This window comes from Salmo salar, chromosome ssa18, assembly GCF_905237065.1.
Source record: "Salmo salar chromosome ssa18, Ssal_v3.1, whole genome shotgun sequence".
Taxonomy (NCBI): Eukaryota; Metazoa; Chordata; class Actinopteri; order Salmoniformes; family Salmonidae; genus Salmo; species Salmo salar.
This window is the reverse complement of record NC_059459.1, coordinates 7,646,659-7,661,856: the sequence shown is the minus strand read 5'-3', so window position 1 is coordinate 7,661,856 and position 15,198 is coordinate 7,646,659. Positions and strand designations below refer to the sequence as shown.

At 42.4% G+C, this 15,198-nt stretch overlaps 2 protein-coding genes across 11 annotated transcripts in view; both read left to right on the top strand.

The window, feature by feature from the left end:
- Positions 1–15,198, top strand: part of LOC106576818 (sorbin and SH3 domain-containing protein 1) — a 79,506-nt gene that overhangs the window by 13,074 nt on the left and 51,234 nt on the right. For 9 of the 10 annotated variants that reach the window (XM_045700702.1, XM_045700706.1, XM_045700704.1 and 6 more), the window contains exons 2-3: positions 11,654–11,696; positions 13,445–13,540. In XM_045700702.1, the coding sequence (XP_045556658.1) occupies positions 13,507–13,540 (34 nt within the window). In that variant the 5' untranslated portion in view covers positions 11,654–11,696; positions 13,445–13,506. The remainder of the gene's footprint in view (positions 1–11,653; positions 11,697–13,444; positions 13,541–15,198) is intronic. The other variant, XM_045700713.1, reaches the window with a different exon arrangement.
- Positions 11–2,651, top strand: LOC106576819 (E3 ubiquitin-protein ligase TRIM35-like). Its single transcript, XM_014154259.2, has one exon. It carries the CDS (start codon positions 364–366, stop codon positions 1,786–1,788), a length of 1,425 nt encoding a protein of 474 aa, XP_014009734.2. The 5' UTR covers positions 11–363; the 3' UTR covers positions 1,789–2,651.

Genomic DNA, 15,198 nt, shown 5'->3' with positions numbered 1-15,198 from the left:
TTTCTGCAATTTGATAACACACACACACGTGAGATGTATGCAGACTCCTACTTTGCAGAGAGCTCCACCCCTGTATTATCTGTCAACCAGGAAATAAAGTTCACAACGGAACCACACTGTAGCATGTAGCTATTCAGTAATGCTCGCAACATCTAAATTATTTATTTGCTTTATCTATGGACTTATAATTGTTGGAAATAATCAACATTCAAATAACCATTGAAGATGGTTGAAGAAACAGCATAATCTACTATACACTGCGATTTCCAAGTTCTACTGACCTCACTGCTGTAAGTTTTCAAAAGTGAAAGTAAACCTTAATTCCAGAAGCCATCACAGAAGAGAGACGGTGGTGGTGAGAAAATGGCATCTCAACCTTCCTTCCCAGAGGAGGATCTTTGCTGTACTGTGTGCTGTGACATCTTCAGGGATCCAGTTTTCCTGTCATGTACCCACAGCATCTGCAAAGCCTGTCTAAAGGAATTCTGGAAACAGAAGGGATCTCGAGAATGTCCAATGTGCCGGAAAAGATGTTCAATGGATAACCCCCCATGTAACCTGGCTTTAAAGAACCTGTGTGATGCCTACTTACAGGAGAAAGGTCAGAGATATTCAGCAGGGTCAGAAGTTCATTGCAGTCTGCACAGTGAGAAACTCAAACTGTTCTGTCTGGATGATAAGCAGTCAATTTGTGTAGTGTGCCGGGATTCAAAAAACCATAAAAAGCACGACTGCATCCCCATAGATGAAGCTGCACTGGATCATAAGGAGGAAGTTAAGACTGCACTGAAGCCCCTAAAGGAGATGCTGGAGGTCTTAAATGAAGTTAAACTGACCTGTGATCAAACAGCAGAGCACATTAAGACCCAGGCCCAGCACACAGAGAAGCAGATTAAGGAGGAGTTTGGGAAGCTTCACCAGTTTTTACAGGATGAAGAGGAAGCCAGGATTGCTGCCCTGAGGAAGGAAGAGAAGCAAAAGAGTCAGACGATGACGAAAAAGATTGAAGAGATGAGCAGGGAGATATCATCACTTTCAGACACAATCAGAGTCATAGAGAAAGAGCTGGGAGCCGACGATATCTCATTCCTGCAGAACTTCAAGGCGACGGTCAAAAAAGCAAAGTGCACCCTGTCAAATCCACAGAAGGTTTCAGGATCATTGATCCACGTGGCAAAGTACCTGGGCAACCTGCAGTTCAGAGTCTGGGAGAAGATGCAGGAGATAGTTAAATACACTCCTGTGATTCTGGACCCCAACACTGCCCATCCGCATCTCATCCTGTCCGAGGATCTGATGAGTGTGACATACAGCAAAGACGCACAGCAGCTTCCTGATAACCCAGAGAGGTATGATGACATCTTTGTGGTCCTGGGCTCTAAGGGCTTTAACTCGGGGACACATAGTTGGGACATTGAGGTTGGAGGAAATAAAGCCTGGGCTCTGGGTGTAGCATTAGAGTCTGTCCAGAGGAAGCAAACGATTGGCTTTAGACATGGATCCTCTGGTGTGCAGTGTAAAGATGGGGAATATACTACACATTCCTTATCGGACGAATGTACTCCATCCACTCCCCTCAAAGTGAGAAAGCCCCAGAGAATCAGAATGCAGCTGAACTGGAAAAAGGGAGAGCTTTCATTTGTTGACCCAGTTGATGACACAGAACTTCACAAATTCACACATCCTTTCAAAGAGAGAGTTTTTCCATACATGTCTACTTTACGTTTTAATCCTCTGAGGATCTTGCCAGGGAAGGTCTCTATATCAATCGATTCCACCTCTGTCTAAACCAGGTGTTAACATGCTGTAAATGAGTCAGTAAAATGTAATCTTATTCGGTAATGGACAGCACTTCTAGCTACTTAAGTCTTTGTGAATACAGGTCTTGATATTATATATATTTTTCTACATGAGTGTGTTTTTTTTTAAATTGTGGGTGACATGGGTTCATGGTTTGCCTGTCAAATCATTGAAAGAAACAAGTACCATTAACCCATGGGGAAATGTGGGACTTAAGAATGCTATAGCATCCAGAGACCCAATAGCTGAAGAAATACGAACATCATGATTTACCTCCCGTAAGGGTGGGGTCCTGCTACTGTAAATATGTTGCATTACTTTTATCGTTATCGGTGGGGATTTACATTGGCTGTGTGTTTTTAAAATGTTTTACATTTTATTTCACCTTTATTTAACCAGGTAGGCCAGTTGAGAACAAGTTCTCATTAACAACTACGACCTGGTCAAGATAATGCAAAGCAGTGCGACACATACAACAACACAGAGTTATAGGACATACATTGTAGATTTGACATCATGACATTGTGACAGTGTGTGGCATTGTTCAAGCCTAATTGATCTATTCACAGTAATACTTATGGTATGCTGGTATTAATATATCCTTAAAAGTTTTTTATTCATTATTTTCTTCTTATATATATATATATATATAAACAAATCTGTCCATACTTTATTTAGCACCTGATGTTTATGTCCCAATAAACAGTGCCTTCCTAATAAATTTAAAATAATAAACAGAGCTTTGTGTTTTCATTCTCTTACAAGAGGCAGTAAGAGTTGGCAATGGTTTTTAAGAGATTAATGTTGATGGGAAATGTACAGATTAATGAGTGATCAGTGGCAACCCGTCATTCAGGGCAGATGGGGCACAGCTTTTAAGCTGTTTTGCATGTTTTTTTTACATTAATACATGTCACATATCAGTTTGCAAACAATGTAGAAAATGCATAAAATAATCATTGCTTTCTTGAGTAAGGCGGCTCCAAAACACAGGTGTTTCAGCCTAGCTCAGTACTTTCTGTGTTGACGGGGTAGCCAGCAGAAAATACGGAGTGTAAGGATTGGTAATGTTCTCTAGTTCCACCGTGATTGGGTAATGTTCTCTAGTTGCGCCGTGATTGGCTCAGTGTTCTGTCACTCATAGGGACACTACGTCACCGCCAAATCTAAGGGTAGAGCAAAAAAATTCAAGCCCTTTGGGTGCTGACATGGAGTTACATTAGAAGTGCCCATCCAAGAAAGCTTAAGGTCATTGGCCACAGATAAAATGACGTCAAATCACATTATACAGTGCCTTCGGAGAGTATTCAGACCCCTAGACTTTTCCCACATTTTGTTATGTTACAGCCTTATTCTAAAATTGATTAAAATAAAATAAAATCCTCAGCAATTTGCAAACAATACCCCATAATGACGAAGCAACAACAGTGTTTTAGATTTTTTTGACAATTTATAAAATTAAAAAACAGAAATACCTTAATTATTCAGACCCTTTGCTAAGAGACTCGAAATGGAGCTCAAGTGCATCCTGTGTCCATTGATCATCCTTGATGTTTCTACAATTTTATTGGAGTCCACCTGTGATAAATTCAATTGATTGGTCATGATTTGGAAAGGCACAGTTTTTATTTATTTAACCTTTATTTAACAGTTAAGAACAAATTATTATTTACAGTGACGGCCTACACCGGCCAAACCCTAACCAAGACGACGCTGGGCCAATTGTGCTCTGCCCTATGGGACTCCCGATCATGGCCAGTTGTGATACAGCCCGGGATCAAACCAGGGTCTGTAGTGACGCCTTTAGCACTGTGATACAGTGCCTTAGACCGCTGCGCCACTCGGGAGCCCACCGGGATCCCACATGTCTATATAAGGTCCCACAGTTGACAGTGCATGTCAGAGCAGAAACCAAGCCATGAGGTTGAAGGAATTGTCCGTAGAGCTCCGAGACAGGATAGCGTCGAGGCACATATCTATGGAAGGGTACAAAAAAAATTCTGCAGCATTGAAGATCCCCAAGAACACAGTGGCCTCCAAACGACCACCCCTCATCACTGTCAAACGCTCCCTAAAACACATCAGCAAGCAGGCCTTTCTAATCAACCTGGCCCGGGTATCCTGGAAGGATATTGACCTCATCCCATCAGTAGAGGATGCCTGGTTATTCTTTAAAAGTGCCTTCCTCACCATCTTAAATAAGCATGACCCATTCAAAAAAATGTAGAACCAGGAACAGATATAGCCCTTGGTTCACTCCAGACCTGACTGCCCTTGACCAGCACAAAAACATCCTGTGGCGTATTGCATTAGCATCAAATAGCACCCATGATATGCAACTTTTCAGGGACGTTAGGAACAATATACACAAGCAGTTAGGAAAGCTAAGGCTAGCTTTTTCAAACAGAAATTTGCATCTTGTACCACAAACTCAAAAAAAAGTGTTGGGACACTGTAAAGTCCATGGAGAATAAGAGCACCTCCTCCCAGCTGCCCACTGCACTGAGGCTAGGAAACACTGTCACCACTGATAAATCCACGATAATTGCGAATTTCAATAAGCATTTTTCCACGGCTGGCCATGCTTTCCACCTGGCTACCCCTACCCCGGTCAACTGCCCTGCACCCTCCACAGCAACTCACCAAAGCCTCCCCCATTTCTCCTTCACCCAAATCCAGATAGCTGATGTTCTGAAAGAGCTGCAAAATCTCGACCCATACAAATCAGCCGGGCTAGACAATCTGGACCCTCTCTTTCTAAAATGATCTGCCAAAATTGTTGCAAACCCTGTTACTAGCCTGTTCAACCTTTCTTTCGTATCATCTGAGATCCCCAAAGATTGGAAAGCTGCCGCGGTCATCTCCCTCTTCAAAGGGGGAGACACTAGACCCAAACTGCTACAGACCTATATCTATCCTACCCTGCCTTTCTAAGGTCTTCGGAAGCCGAATTAACAAACAGATCACCGACCATTTCCAATCCCACTGTACCTTCTCCGCTATGCAATCTGGCTTCCGAGCTGGTCATGGGTGCACCTCAGCCACGCTCAAGGTCCTAAACGATATCATAACTGCCATCGATAAGAGACAATACTGTGCAGCCGTATTCATCGACCTGGCCAAGGCTTTCGACTCTGTCAATCACCACATTCTTATTGGCAGACTCAGCAGCCTTGGTTTCTCAAATGACTGTCTCGCCTGGTTCACCAACTACTTCTCTGATAGAGTTCAGTGTGTCAAATCGGAGGGCCTGTTGTCCAGACCTCTGGCAGTCTCTATGGGGGTGCCACAGGGTTCAATTCTCGATCCCACTCTCTTCTCTGTATACGTCAATGATGTCGCTCTTTCTGCTGGTGATTCTCTGATCCACCTCTACGCAGACAACACCATTATGTATACTTCTGGCCCTTCTTTGGACACTGTGCTAACTAACCTGCAGACGAGCTTCAATGCCATACAACTCTCCTTCTGTGGTCTCCAACTGCTCTTAAATGCAAGTAAAACTAAATGCATGCTCTTCAACCGATCGCTGCCCACAGCTGCCCGCCATCCAGCATCACTACTCTGAACGGTTCTGACCTAGAATATGTGGACAACTACAAATACCTAGGTGTCTGGTTAGACTGTAAACTCTCCTTTCAGACCCACATTAAGCATCTCCAATCCAAAATTAAATCTAGAATCGGCTTCCTATTTCACAAACAAAGCATCCTTCACTCATGCTGCCAAACATACCCTCGTAAAACTGAATCTCCTACCGATCCTCGACTTTGGCAAAATGTAATTTACAAAATAGCCTCCAACACTCTACTCCAAAATTGGATGCAGTCTATCACAGTGCCATCCGTTTTGTCACCAAAGCCCCATATACTACCCACCACTGTGACCTGTACGCTCTCGTTGGCTGGCCCTCGCTTCATACTCGTCGCCAAACCAACTGATTCCATGTCATCTACAAGAATTTCCTAGGTAAAGCCCTACCTTATCCCACTACCCTGGTCACCATAGCAGCACCCGCTCGCAGCACGCGCTCCAGCAGGTATATTTCACTGGTCAACCCCAAAGCCAATTCCTCCTTTGGCCGCCTTTCCTTCCAGTTGTCTGCTGCCAATGACTGGAACGAACTGCAAAAATCGCTGAAGCTGGAGACTCTTATCTCCTTCACTAACTTCAAGCACCAGCTGTCAGAGCAGCTCACAGATCATTGCACCTGTACATAGCTCATCTGTAAATAGCCCATCCAACTACCTCATCCCCATACTGTTATTTATTTATTTATTTTGCTCCTTTGCAGCCCAGTATCTCTACTTGCACATTCATCTTCTGCACATCTATCACTCCAGTGTTTAATTGCGATATCGTAACTACCTCACCACTATGGCCTATTTTATTGCCTTACCTCCCTTATCTTACCTCATTTGCACACACTCTATATATACTTTTTTTTCTACTGTATTATTGACTGTATGTTTGTTTATTCCATGTGTAACTCTGTGTTGTTGTATGTGTCGAACTTCTTTGCTTTATCTCAGGTCGCAGTTGTAAATGAGAACTTGTTCTCAACTAGCCTACCTGGTTAAATAAAGGTGAAATAACAAATAAAATAAAAAAATTCTTAAATGGAAGAAGTTTGGAAACACCAAGACTCTTCCTAGAGCTGGCCGCCTTGCCAAACTGAGCAATATGGGGAGAAGGGCCTTGGTCAGGGAGGTAACCAAGAACCCGATTTTCACTCTGACAGAGCTCTAGAGTTCCTCTGTGGAGATGGGAGAACCTTAAAGAAAGGACAACCATCTCTGCAGCACTCCACCAATCAGGCCTTTATGGTAGAGTGGCCAGACAGAAACCACTCCTCTGTAAAATGCACATGACAGCCCTCTTGGCGTTTACCAAAAGGCACCTAAAGACTCTCAGACCATGGGAAACAAGATTCTCTGGTCTGATAAAACCAAGATTGAACTCTTTGTCCTGAATGCCAAGCGTCACGTCTGGAGGATACCTGGCACCATCACTGCGGTGAAGCATGGTGGTGGCAGCATCATGCTGTGGAGATGTTTTTCAGCTGCAGGTACTGGGAGACTAGTCAGGATCGAGAGAAAGATAAACAGAGCAAAGTACAGAGAGATCCTTGATGAAAACCTGCTCCAGAGCGCTCAGGACCTCAGACTGAGGCTAAGGTTCACCTTTCAACAGGACAGTGACCCTAAGCACACAGCCAAGACAACGCAGGAGTGGCTTCAGGAAAAGTCTCTGAATGTCCTTGAGTGGCCCAGCCAGAGCCTGGACTTGAACCCGATCGAACATCTCTGGAGAGACCAGAAAATAGCTGTGCAGCAACGCTCCCCATCCAACCTGACAGAGCTTGAGAGGATCTGCAGAGAATAATGGGGAAAAACTCCTCAAATACAGGTTTATCTGAATGCACTGTATCTACAGTAGCTTTGATTGGACATCATACTTTCAAAATCTTAGCTAGCAAGCTAGCAGTCATCATCATGAACCAAGTCGACAATCTACTGGCAAATGCTTTTTAATCCTTGTCATATGAAGAGAAATAATGAAGAGGAATTATAGATAGAATGTATCGGTGATCATCGGCCATTGGACAAACGTTGCACAAAATCGCAAATTCAACAATGAGTGGTTTGGAAGGAATCAGTGGTTAACTGCAAGCATTGCAAAGCAATCACTAGCCTGCTATTCAGTGGACTGGGTGTGTGGTATCAAGTCTGGGTTTAAGGGTCTTTTTTCCAAGCTTAAAAGGATAAACATTCAACATTAGCCGTGCTGCCAATCCAGCATGACTTCTGCCACACTGAAACAACTGGAAACTCAGAACTGGGAAATCTCACTTCAGTGAGTTCAAGACAACTAGGAACTCTGAAGAAAACGTGCTCCGACTGGGAAAATACATTTGGAATGGTCATCCAACTCGGAATTGTAAGTCGGGAACTCTGGGCTCTTTCTAGACCTCCGACCTGAAGATCACTGACATCATCATGATTCAACCTTGTTTTTTTCAGAGTTCCCAGTTAACTTGAAAGCACCATAAATCCTGAGAATGCCAGACTTTTGACGACCGCACCATCTTCCTGTTCAAGTGAGCACAGCACAACAAGTTGAGTCCAAAAATGTACTGTATGCTGCTGCATAAATGATATGCCAGGGAATATGTATACTGTAGTTTAGAAAGTTATACCAAGTGTATGTTGTGTAGTAAGTTGTTAGTAGCCCATGTGCCTCACCCTAATAATTTGGTTCCTTTACCGCTCTTAATTTCGCCTACTGTTCTGACTTGATGGTGCACTTGTTGCCTATAGCCTGTTTTAGAGAAATGTAATCATTGACTATTGTAAGAGCTTTTGTTGTCTGCTTATATGCCCCTTTTATTTATGCTACGATTATGACTTGGTGTACAGTGAGAATACTGTAAGAACGGCCCATGTTCTGAATTCTGTCGCTGTACATTTCAAAAGTGCTGAACAAATAGTCCTAGCTCACTCATGAATGTCTTAATTGAAATTACGGCTTGCCTCTTATTCGCTTGTCGTCCCCTTATGCCACCATTTTTGCATCTCAATTGTCCGTAGAAACAACATTTGTTTAAGCAAGTCAGCCATATCAGCTATGTTTTTTTTAAAGGCAGTAAATGAATGAATTGTTTCGCTGCCAGACAAAGCTCCGCTGATAACCAGGTGTTGCAGTGGTAAGGTGTTGGGACAGCTTTATGTAGGCCCTAACAGTTTGTGGGAAGAGTTTGTCATCATTATAGTGCAATTAATGTATTGTTTAGTGTTGTGTTGTGTTGTGTTGTGTTGTGTAGTGGCTTTTGCTGGCATGCATCTAAAAAAAAATATATATATATACTTTGCCCCACCAATATTTACATGCTAAAATCGCCACTGTAAGTGATGAATTCCATGTGGTTACAGACCGAATTGAAAGTTACCTCATTATAGAAATAAATTGAAATTCCTGGACACAGGTTACCTCTGCTAGTTTACTGTCAACATTTCAGTCTGAGACTTTTTTAAAGACCTAAGTATTGGCAGGGTTCATCATAATTTATTTTCAGAAGAATTGTCCATGCACTGATGCTGTCATTCATTGTCTATTGTCAGGTTTCAGCCTCTGTCTCTCTTCCAGACCCAACCCCTCCCCATGTTTAGCTAATGAATGACCAATGACCAGAGGCCACTGAGAGGCGGGAAACAGTTGCCAGGCAGCCACCTCATGGCCTTATAAGTTTATGACCTACAGCAGCCCTCTCATTAGATATCTGAGAGCAGAGAGCAGATACAGTATATAATCATCCAAACAGAATGCCAAAATGAATTTGGTTATGAATGTGGGTTTTGAGTTTCTCAATTTAGCACAGTATCTGTTTGTTCTTCAGTGTGTGTGCCACTGAGCCAAATTGACCTGTATTTGTTAAGGTAAATGAGCTCTAAAGTCATCTCAGATTGTCCAGATCAAGAGAATGTGTATTTAGGTAGAGACTTTAGTACTGGAGGTTTACTTGATTACAGTGTATCTCAGTCTCCTGTTTGTCTTGGCTGGAGCACTGCTGGCTGATGAGCCAGACCTGTCCCCCCACCCTCTCTCTCTGGTCAGACTACTGACGATCTCAGTTTGGAGGCATCTCTCTTCCTAATAAAGACTGAAGCAATCTTTGCCCTGATGTGTTTACCTAGTGTACTGTATGGTGTTAGCTGTTACGTCTTCTCTATTGTCGGCAAGGTAAATGTATGATTCAGTGTTTGAAAACACTTGGGGACGGTTTCCCGGTTACAGATTAAGCCTAGTCCTGGATTTAAAAGTGCTGTCAATGGAAAATCTCCATTGAAAATGATTTTTAGTTCAGGATTAGGCATACTCTATGTCTGGGATACCGGCCCTGTAAATTGACCATCTGTACTGTATCTTTCAATAGATTGTTTTCTGGTTTCTGGTTCCAAAAAATGCTGTTCTGAAGCAAACATAATCTTCACGTCAAATAGTCTTGGAGTGTGTTCAGACTGGTCACGAATTATCACATGTAGTTCTTAAAATGACATCTTAGCTGACCTCTTGTGGACACTTGGGGTCAGGAAATTAGTCTGTTCATTGCACTACTGTAAGAGGAAGAAATGTGTCTCAAAGACATGTAGGTGTTTTATGATCTGGTTGTACCCTTGGGTTTTGTCTGGAAACTCACTCAAATCTCTTTTTAGGCTTCATTTCAGGAGGTTGTCATCGAACCACAACTGTGTGCTGTGGAGAGAGAGAGAGAGAGAGAGAGAGAGAGAGAGAGAGAGAGAGAGAGAGAGAGAGAGAGAGAAGACTGTCTGCGTCTTAACAGAATTCCAGTCTTCTCTACGGCCGGGTAATATAAATGGGAGTGTTCTGAGTGTCTCTTAAATCAGTCCTCGGGGCGATATACAATGGAGGACTCCCTGGAAGTGTTTCACTGCCTCTTTTATGTGGCCTTGGTGTTGTTCTGCATGCTCCAATGATGCAGCTCGGATCAGCATACTGTATGTCCTGTTCTCCTTTCTTTCAACCAGTCCTGGAGGACACATTTAGCTGTCGCACAAGGGACTCGTTTGATGTGTTCCCTTGCATTGAGTATCAATAGCAGCACTGTCTTCAGTGGTAGTACGCATCACTATAGTATTGTTTGTCTACTTAATCATACCGCTGCCGACTAATGAGGTGAACACCCCTATGTGATGAACACACACCTTCCTTGGCTGCTCATTGTTCTGTGAGAATTGGATATGCAGTTTCACATGTGAAAATCTCACTTTCACATGTGGAATTGCAAGTATATGTATAGCCAAAAACATGGTTAAATCTATAATATTGATTTCATGGATGGTCAGTCCGTGCATCCATAGCGAATCGATGGATTTGAGGGTGGTTGTATCTCTAGCCCCATCCCTCATCTTTTTAGCGAAACTGTGGCGGGGAACACCTTCTTAATGTTTCAATTAAGGATTCCGGCTTTAAACACCTTTTAATAGAGTCATAGAGTTATTGTATGGTGCAATCCTCTATTGAGTGAGTTACTTTTGTGCCATTTAATGTCAAGCAAAACTTCTGAAGTCGAGAACAACATTCTTAGTATTGCAAACAAAAATAATGATATTGAAAGCAAAACATGAACCCAAAAGTATTGATCGCAAAACAAAATATTTTGAGGAAATATTTTCTTCTTTGTGAAAATAGTTTTTGTTTATGATAATGCAGTTTAATAAAATGCTTCCCTCTTTCCTGCAATTTTCCCTATCTTTGGTTACGTTACCCTGGCTTTCTCTGCCTTTTTTTCATTTGCAAGGTTTGGCACATTACTTCCTGCAACATAGCACCCTGCATCGCACTTCTGGTTTGCTTCTGAAGCTAAGCAGAGTCTGTCCTGATCGTTCCCTGAATGGGAGACCAGACGTGGTGAAAAATAAACGTGTAAAAAGAATTATGTGAAACGTCACGTGTCTGAAAACCACATGTCTGACTCGTGAAAATTTGACATGTGAATGATATTTTATGCATCAGTACCAGCAGCACATATTGGCCTACAGTTCGTCATGTTAAAGTGATTCATTCAAGTAATTAAATAAGTATGGTCACTTTCTCCATCCATGTTGGCCTATACAATGTTTGCAAATGTTTTTTTCTTCATCTTCAAATGCATTAATACTTGTTCCCACCATACCCCAGCCTATTCCTGCCAATAAACACACTGCTGCTCAGACTTCCTGCTCTCTCATGATGGCCCTAAAAGAGCTGACCACTATGCTGTAAATTAATACATTTTGCTCAAATCTGCTTCGCTTTACAATAACTCACTCCCTCTGGCTTTCTTTTGTTCCAGGACTGTCCAACAGAGGGCAGTGTGAGATTTGACCAATCCCACAGTAAGTTTCAGCCACTTCTTTTCCTCATACTGTATCTCTCATTATACTGCATAGCTCCGCTCTGCTTCCAGGAAGTGCACTGTAAGGATGAACGAGGTCGAAATAGCAAGAATCAGGGCTGTCCAGCAGGTCTCCTATATGGAAGCAGTGCAAATGGTTGGAGGGAGTGGAAATGAAGAAGAAATGGCAGTGGATGCCCCGCAGCCTGCAGAAAATGTTGTTCATCAGTTAACAGATCCAGAAATACTATAGTGAAGAAGGTAGATTGGTTGCGTTTATTACGCGGGTGATACTGTACAGGCCGCCAAACAAACAAGAAGTCAAAGACAATGGATATAGTTGTAAATGCATCTAAAATGTTTTTGGATCTCCAGGGCTTCGTAGCCGAAACATTACAGGGAATATTGTCTGAAGATGTTTTTTCCCTTTCATGCCACAGAGCCTGTAGGGATCTGAGTAGACATTTGAATCTTACTAAAGGAGTAAAAATATATTAAAATATAAGTTTGCGGACCGCCATAATACCATAAAAGAGAAAAATAAGCACAGCTCTGCTGTTGCAGAAGGCTCTAGTGATGTTTAGGATATATGATAATAATGCCTGTTCATTTTGTTGAGTGTAATTGTTTTTATTTAACTAGGCAAGTTGGTTAAGAACAAATTCTTATTTACGGTGACGGCCTACCCCGGCCAAACCCTAACGACGCTGGCCCAATTGTGCACCACCCTATGGGACTCCCAATCACGGCCGGTTGTAATACAGCCTGGAATCAAACCAGGGTCTGTAGTGACGCCTGTAGCACTGAGTTGCAGTGTCTTCGACCGCTGCGCCACTCGGGAGCCCTCACTGATTAAGTTAATTTGTATCATTGCAGCAGCTTACTCATACAGGAAATAGACCTATCAAATGTTACACCACTCTAACCATACATTCCAGTAAATCAGCTAAGCATTGAGAAACAAGCAAAAGCAGTGAACAACAACGAAAGTGCTTATTTATGATGGAGGGCTGACATACAGTAGGCTACATGTTAGCATGGGCAGAGTTTGTGATTGCATGCGTTGGCGGCATTGACAGCTTAGGTGGAGGGGACACATATACTGTATTCACCCACTACTCATCATCAGAGGGAAAGTTGCATGGCAACATGCAAGATTTCATCACAATTCTGTGTGTGATGTAGCTACATGGTTGATATTCCAGCAAAGTAATCATCGACAACGTCTGTTACTGTACACTTGTAGTTCTGTTCTCTGTAGTCAAAAGTACAGTGGCCTACTGTCTTGTATGTTTCCAAAGGTCATTGTTACAGCAGTGTGTCCCTATCTGTCACTATCATCTCCTTCCTGCAATCTGTCATCCAGTTCCACTTTTCTCACTGTGTCAACACTTCTCCTCGCTGTTATCTGTCAACCCGTGGGTGTTATTTATTTCATCAGGATGTCGCGTATGGCGGTAACATACAATGTTAAGTAGTACAGTGTTCATCAGCTAATGTCCCAAAATATGTTGTTATAGAAAAAGAGACAGGTGTACTGTAGCTCTAGTTTGCTGACCATTCCTTGGTGAGGTTCACTTACACCCAGGGGTTCAGTTGAAGTGTGAACCAAAAGACATCCGCCTTGTTTTGCCCCTTAATACATTGAACACCCCTCCCTGCCAATACAACTACCATTCCCAATGTTCACTTTGGAGAATTTGCCCCCAGCTTACACTTGTACACTGTGTCCGTCTGTTGTTTTGGCAGCTCCTCCGGTCCCCTCAGGTCCTCGCTGTGTGTCTGCAGTTAGAATCACCCCTCTGACAAGCATGAAAGGCTCTCCTGATCTGATTCCGTCTGCAGGTGAACACACTCATTAACTCCTCTTCCCCCCCTTCCTCCACTTGTCTCATCTATCTTTCATCAGCCTGAACTCTAGGACACCTTCGACACACTGGATATGCCGAGGAGGATCACTTGTTAACAATCTGCATCCATTTTAAACAACAATAAGCTACTATAGTTTCTCTGCCAGTGTTACAACACAGTTGTACTAATTGGATATAATGACTGACTCAAATCAAATCCATTTTTTTTGGACACATACACATGGTTAGCAGATGTTATTGCGAGTGTAGAGAAATGCTTGGGCTTCTATTTCCGACAGTGCAGCAATATCTAGCAAGTAATAATCTAACAATTCCACAGCAAATACCTAATACACACAAATCTAAGTAAAGGAATGGAATTAAGAATATATAAATATATGGATGAGCAATGTCAGAGCGGCATAGGCTAAGATGCAATAGATAGTATAGAATACAGTATATACACTACCGTTCAAAACTTTGGGGTCACTTAGAAATGTCCTTGTTTTTGAAAGAAAATCTAGTTTTTTTTGTCCATTAAAAAAACATCAAATTGATCAGAAATACAGTGTAGACATTGTTAATGTTGTAAATGACTATTGTAGCTGAAAACGGTAGATTTTTAATGGAATATCTACAGAGGCCCATTATCAGCAACCATCCCTCCTGTGTTCCAATGGCACGTTGTGTTAGCTAATCCAAGTTTATCATTTTAAAAGGCTAATTGATCATTAGAAAATCCTTTTGCAATTATGTTAGCACAGCTGAAAACTAGAAGGCCAGCATCCCGGAGTCGCCTCCTGTCTCGACTTCCGCCGAAGTCGGTCCCTCTCCTTGCTCGGGCGGCGTTCGGCGGTCGACATCACCGGCCTTCTAGCCATCCACCTTTTTCCTTTTGTTTTGTCTTTGTTGTACACACATGGTTTCAATTCCCCAATTACATGTTCATTATTTAACCCTCTGTTTTCCCTATGGTGTTTGTGCGTGTTTGTTCGTTGTTAAGTGGTCGGTATTTCTGTGAGCCGTTGTGTTTCCCAGCATGGAATATATTGTTGGTTTATTTTCGAGTAAAGTTACATTTGTACTCAGTTCTGTGTCCTGCGCCTGACTTCGTCCGACCCGCCACACACTGACACTTGACACCTCTTCACTGTTGACGTTGAGACTGATGTTTTGCGGGTACTATTTAATGAAGCTGCCAAACTAGACACTCTAATGTACTTGTCCTCTTTCTCAGTTGTGTACCGGGGCCTCCCACTCCTCTTTCTATTCTGGTTAGAGCCAGTTTGCGCTGTTCTGTGAAGGGAGTAGTACACAGCGTTATATGAGATCGTCAGTTTCTTGGCAATTTCTCGCATGGAATAGCCTTAATTTCTCAGAACAAGAATAGACTGAGGAGTTTCAGAAGAAAGTCTTTGTTTCTGGCCATTTTGAGCCTGTAATTGAACCTACAAATGCCGATGCTCCAGATACTCAACTAGTCTAAAGAAGGACAGTTTTAATTGCTTCTTTAAATAGCACAACAGTTTTCAGCTGTGCTAACATAATTGCAAAAGGGTTTTCTAATGATCATTTAGCCTTTTAAGATGATGAACTTGGATTAGCTAACACAACGTGCCATTGGAACACAGGAGTGATGGTTGCTGATAATGG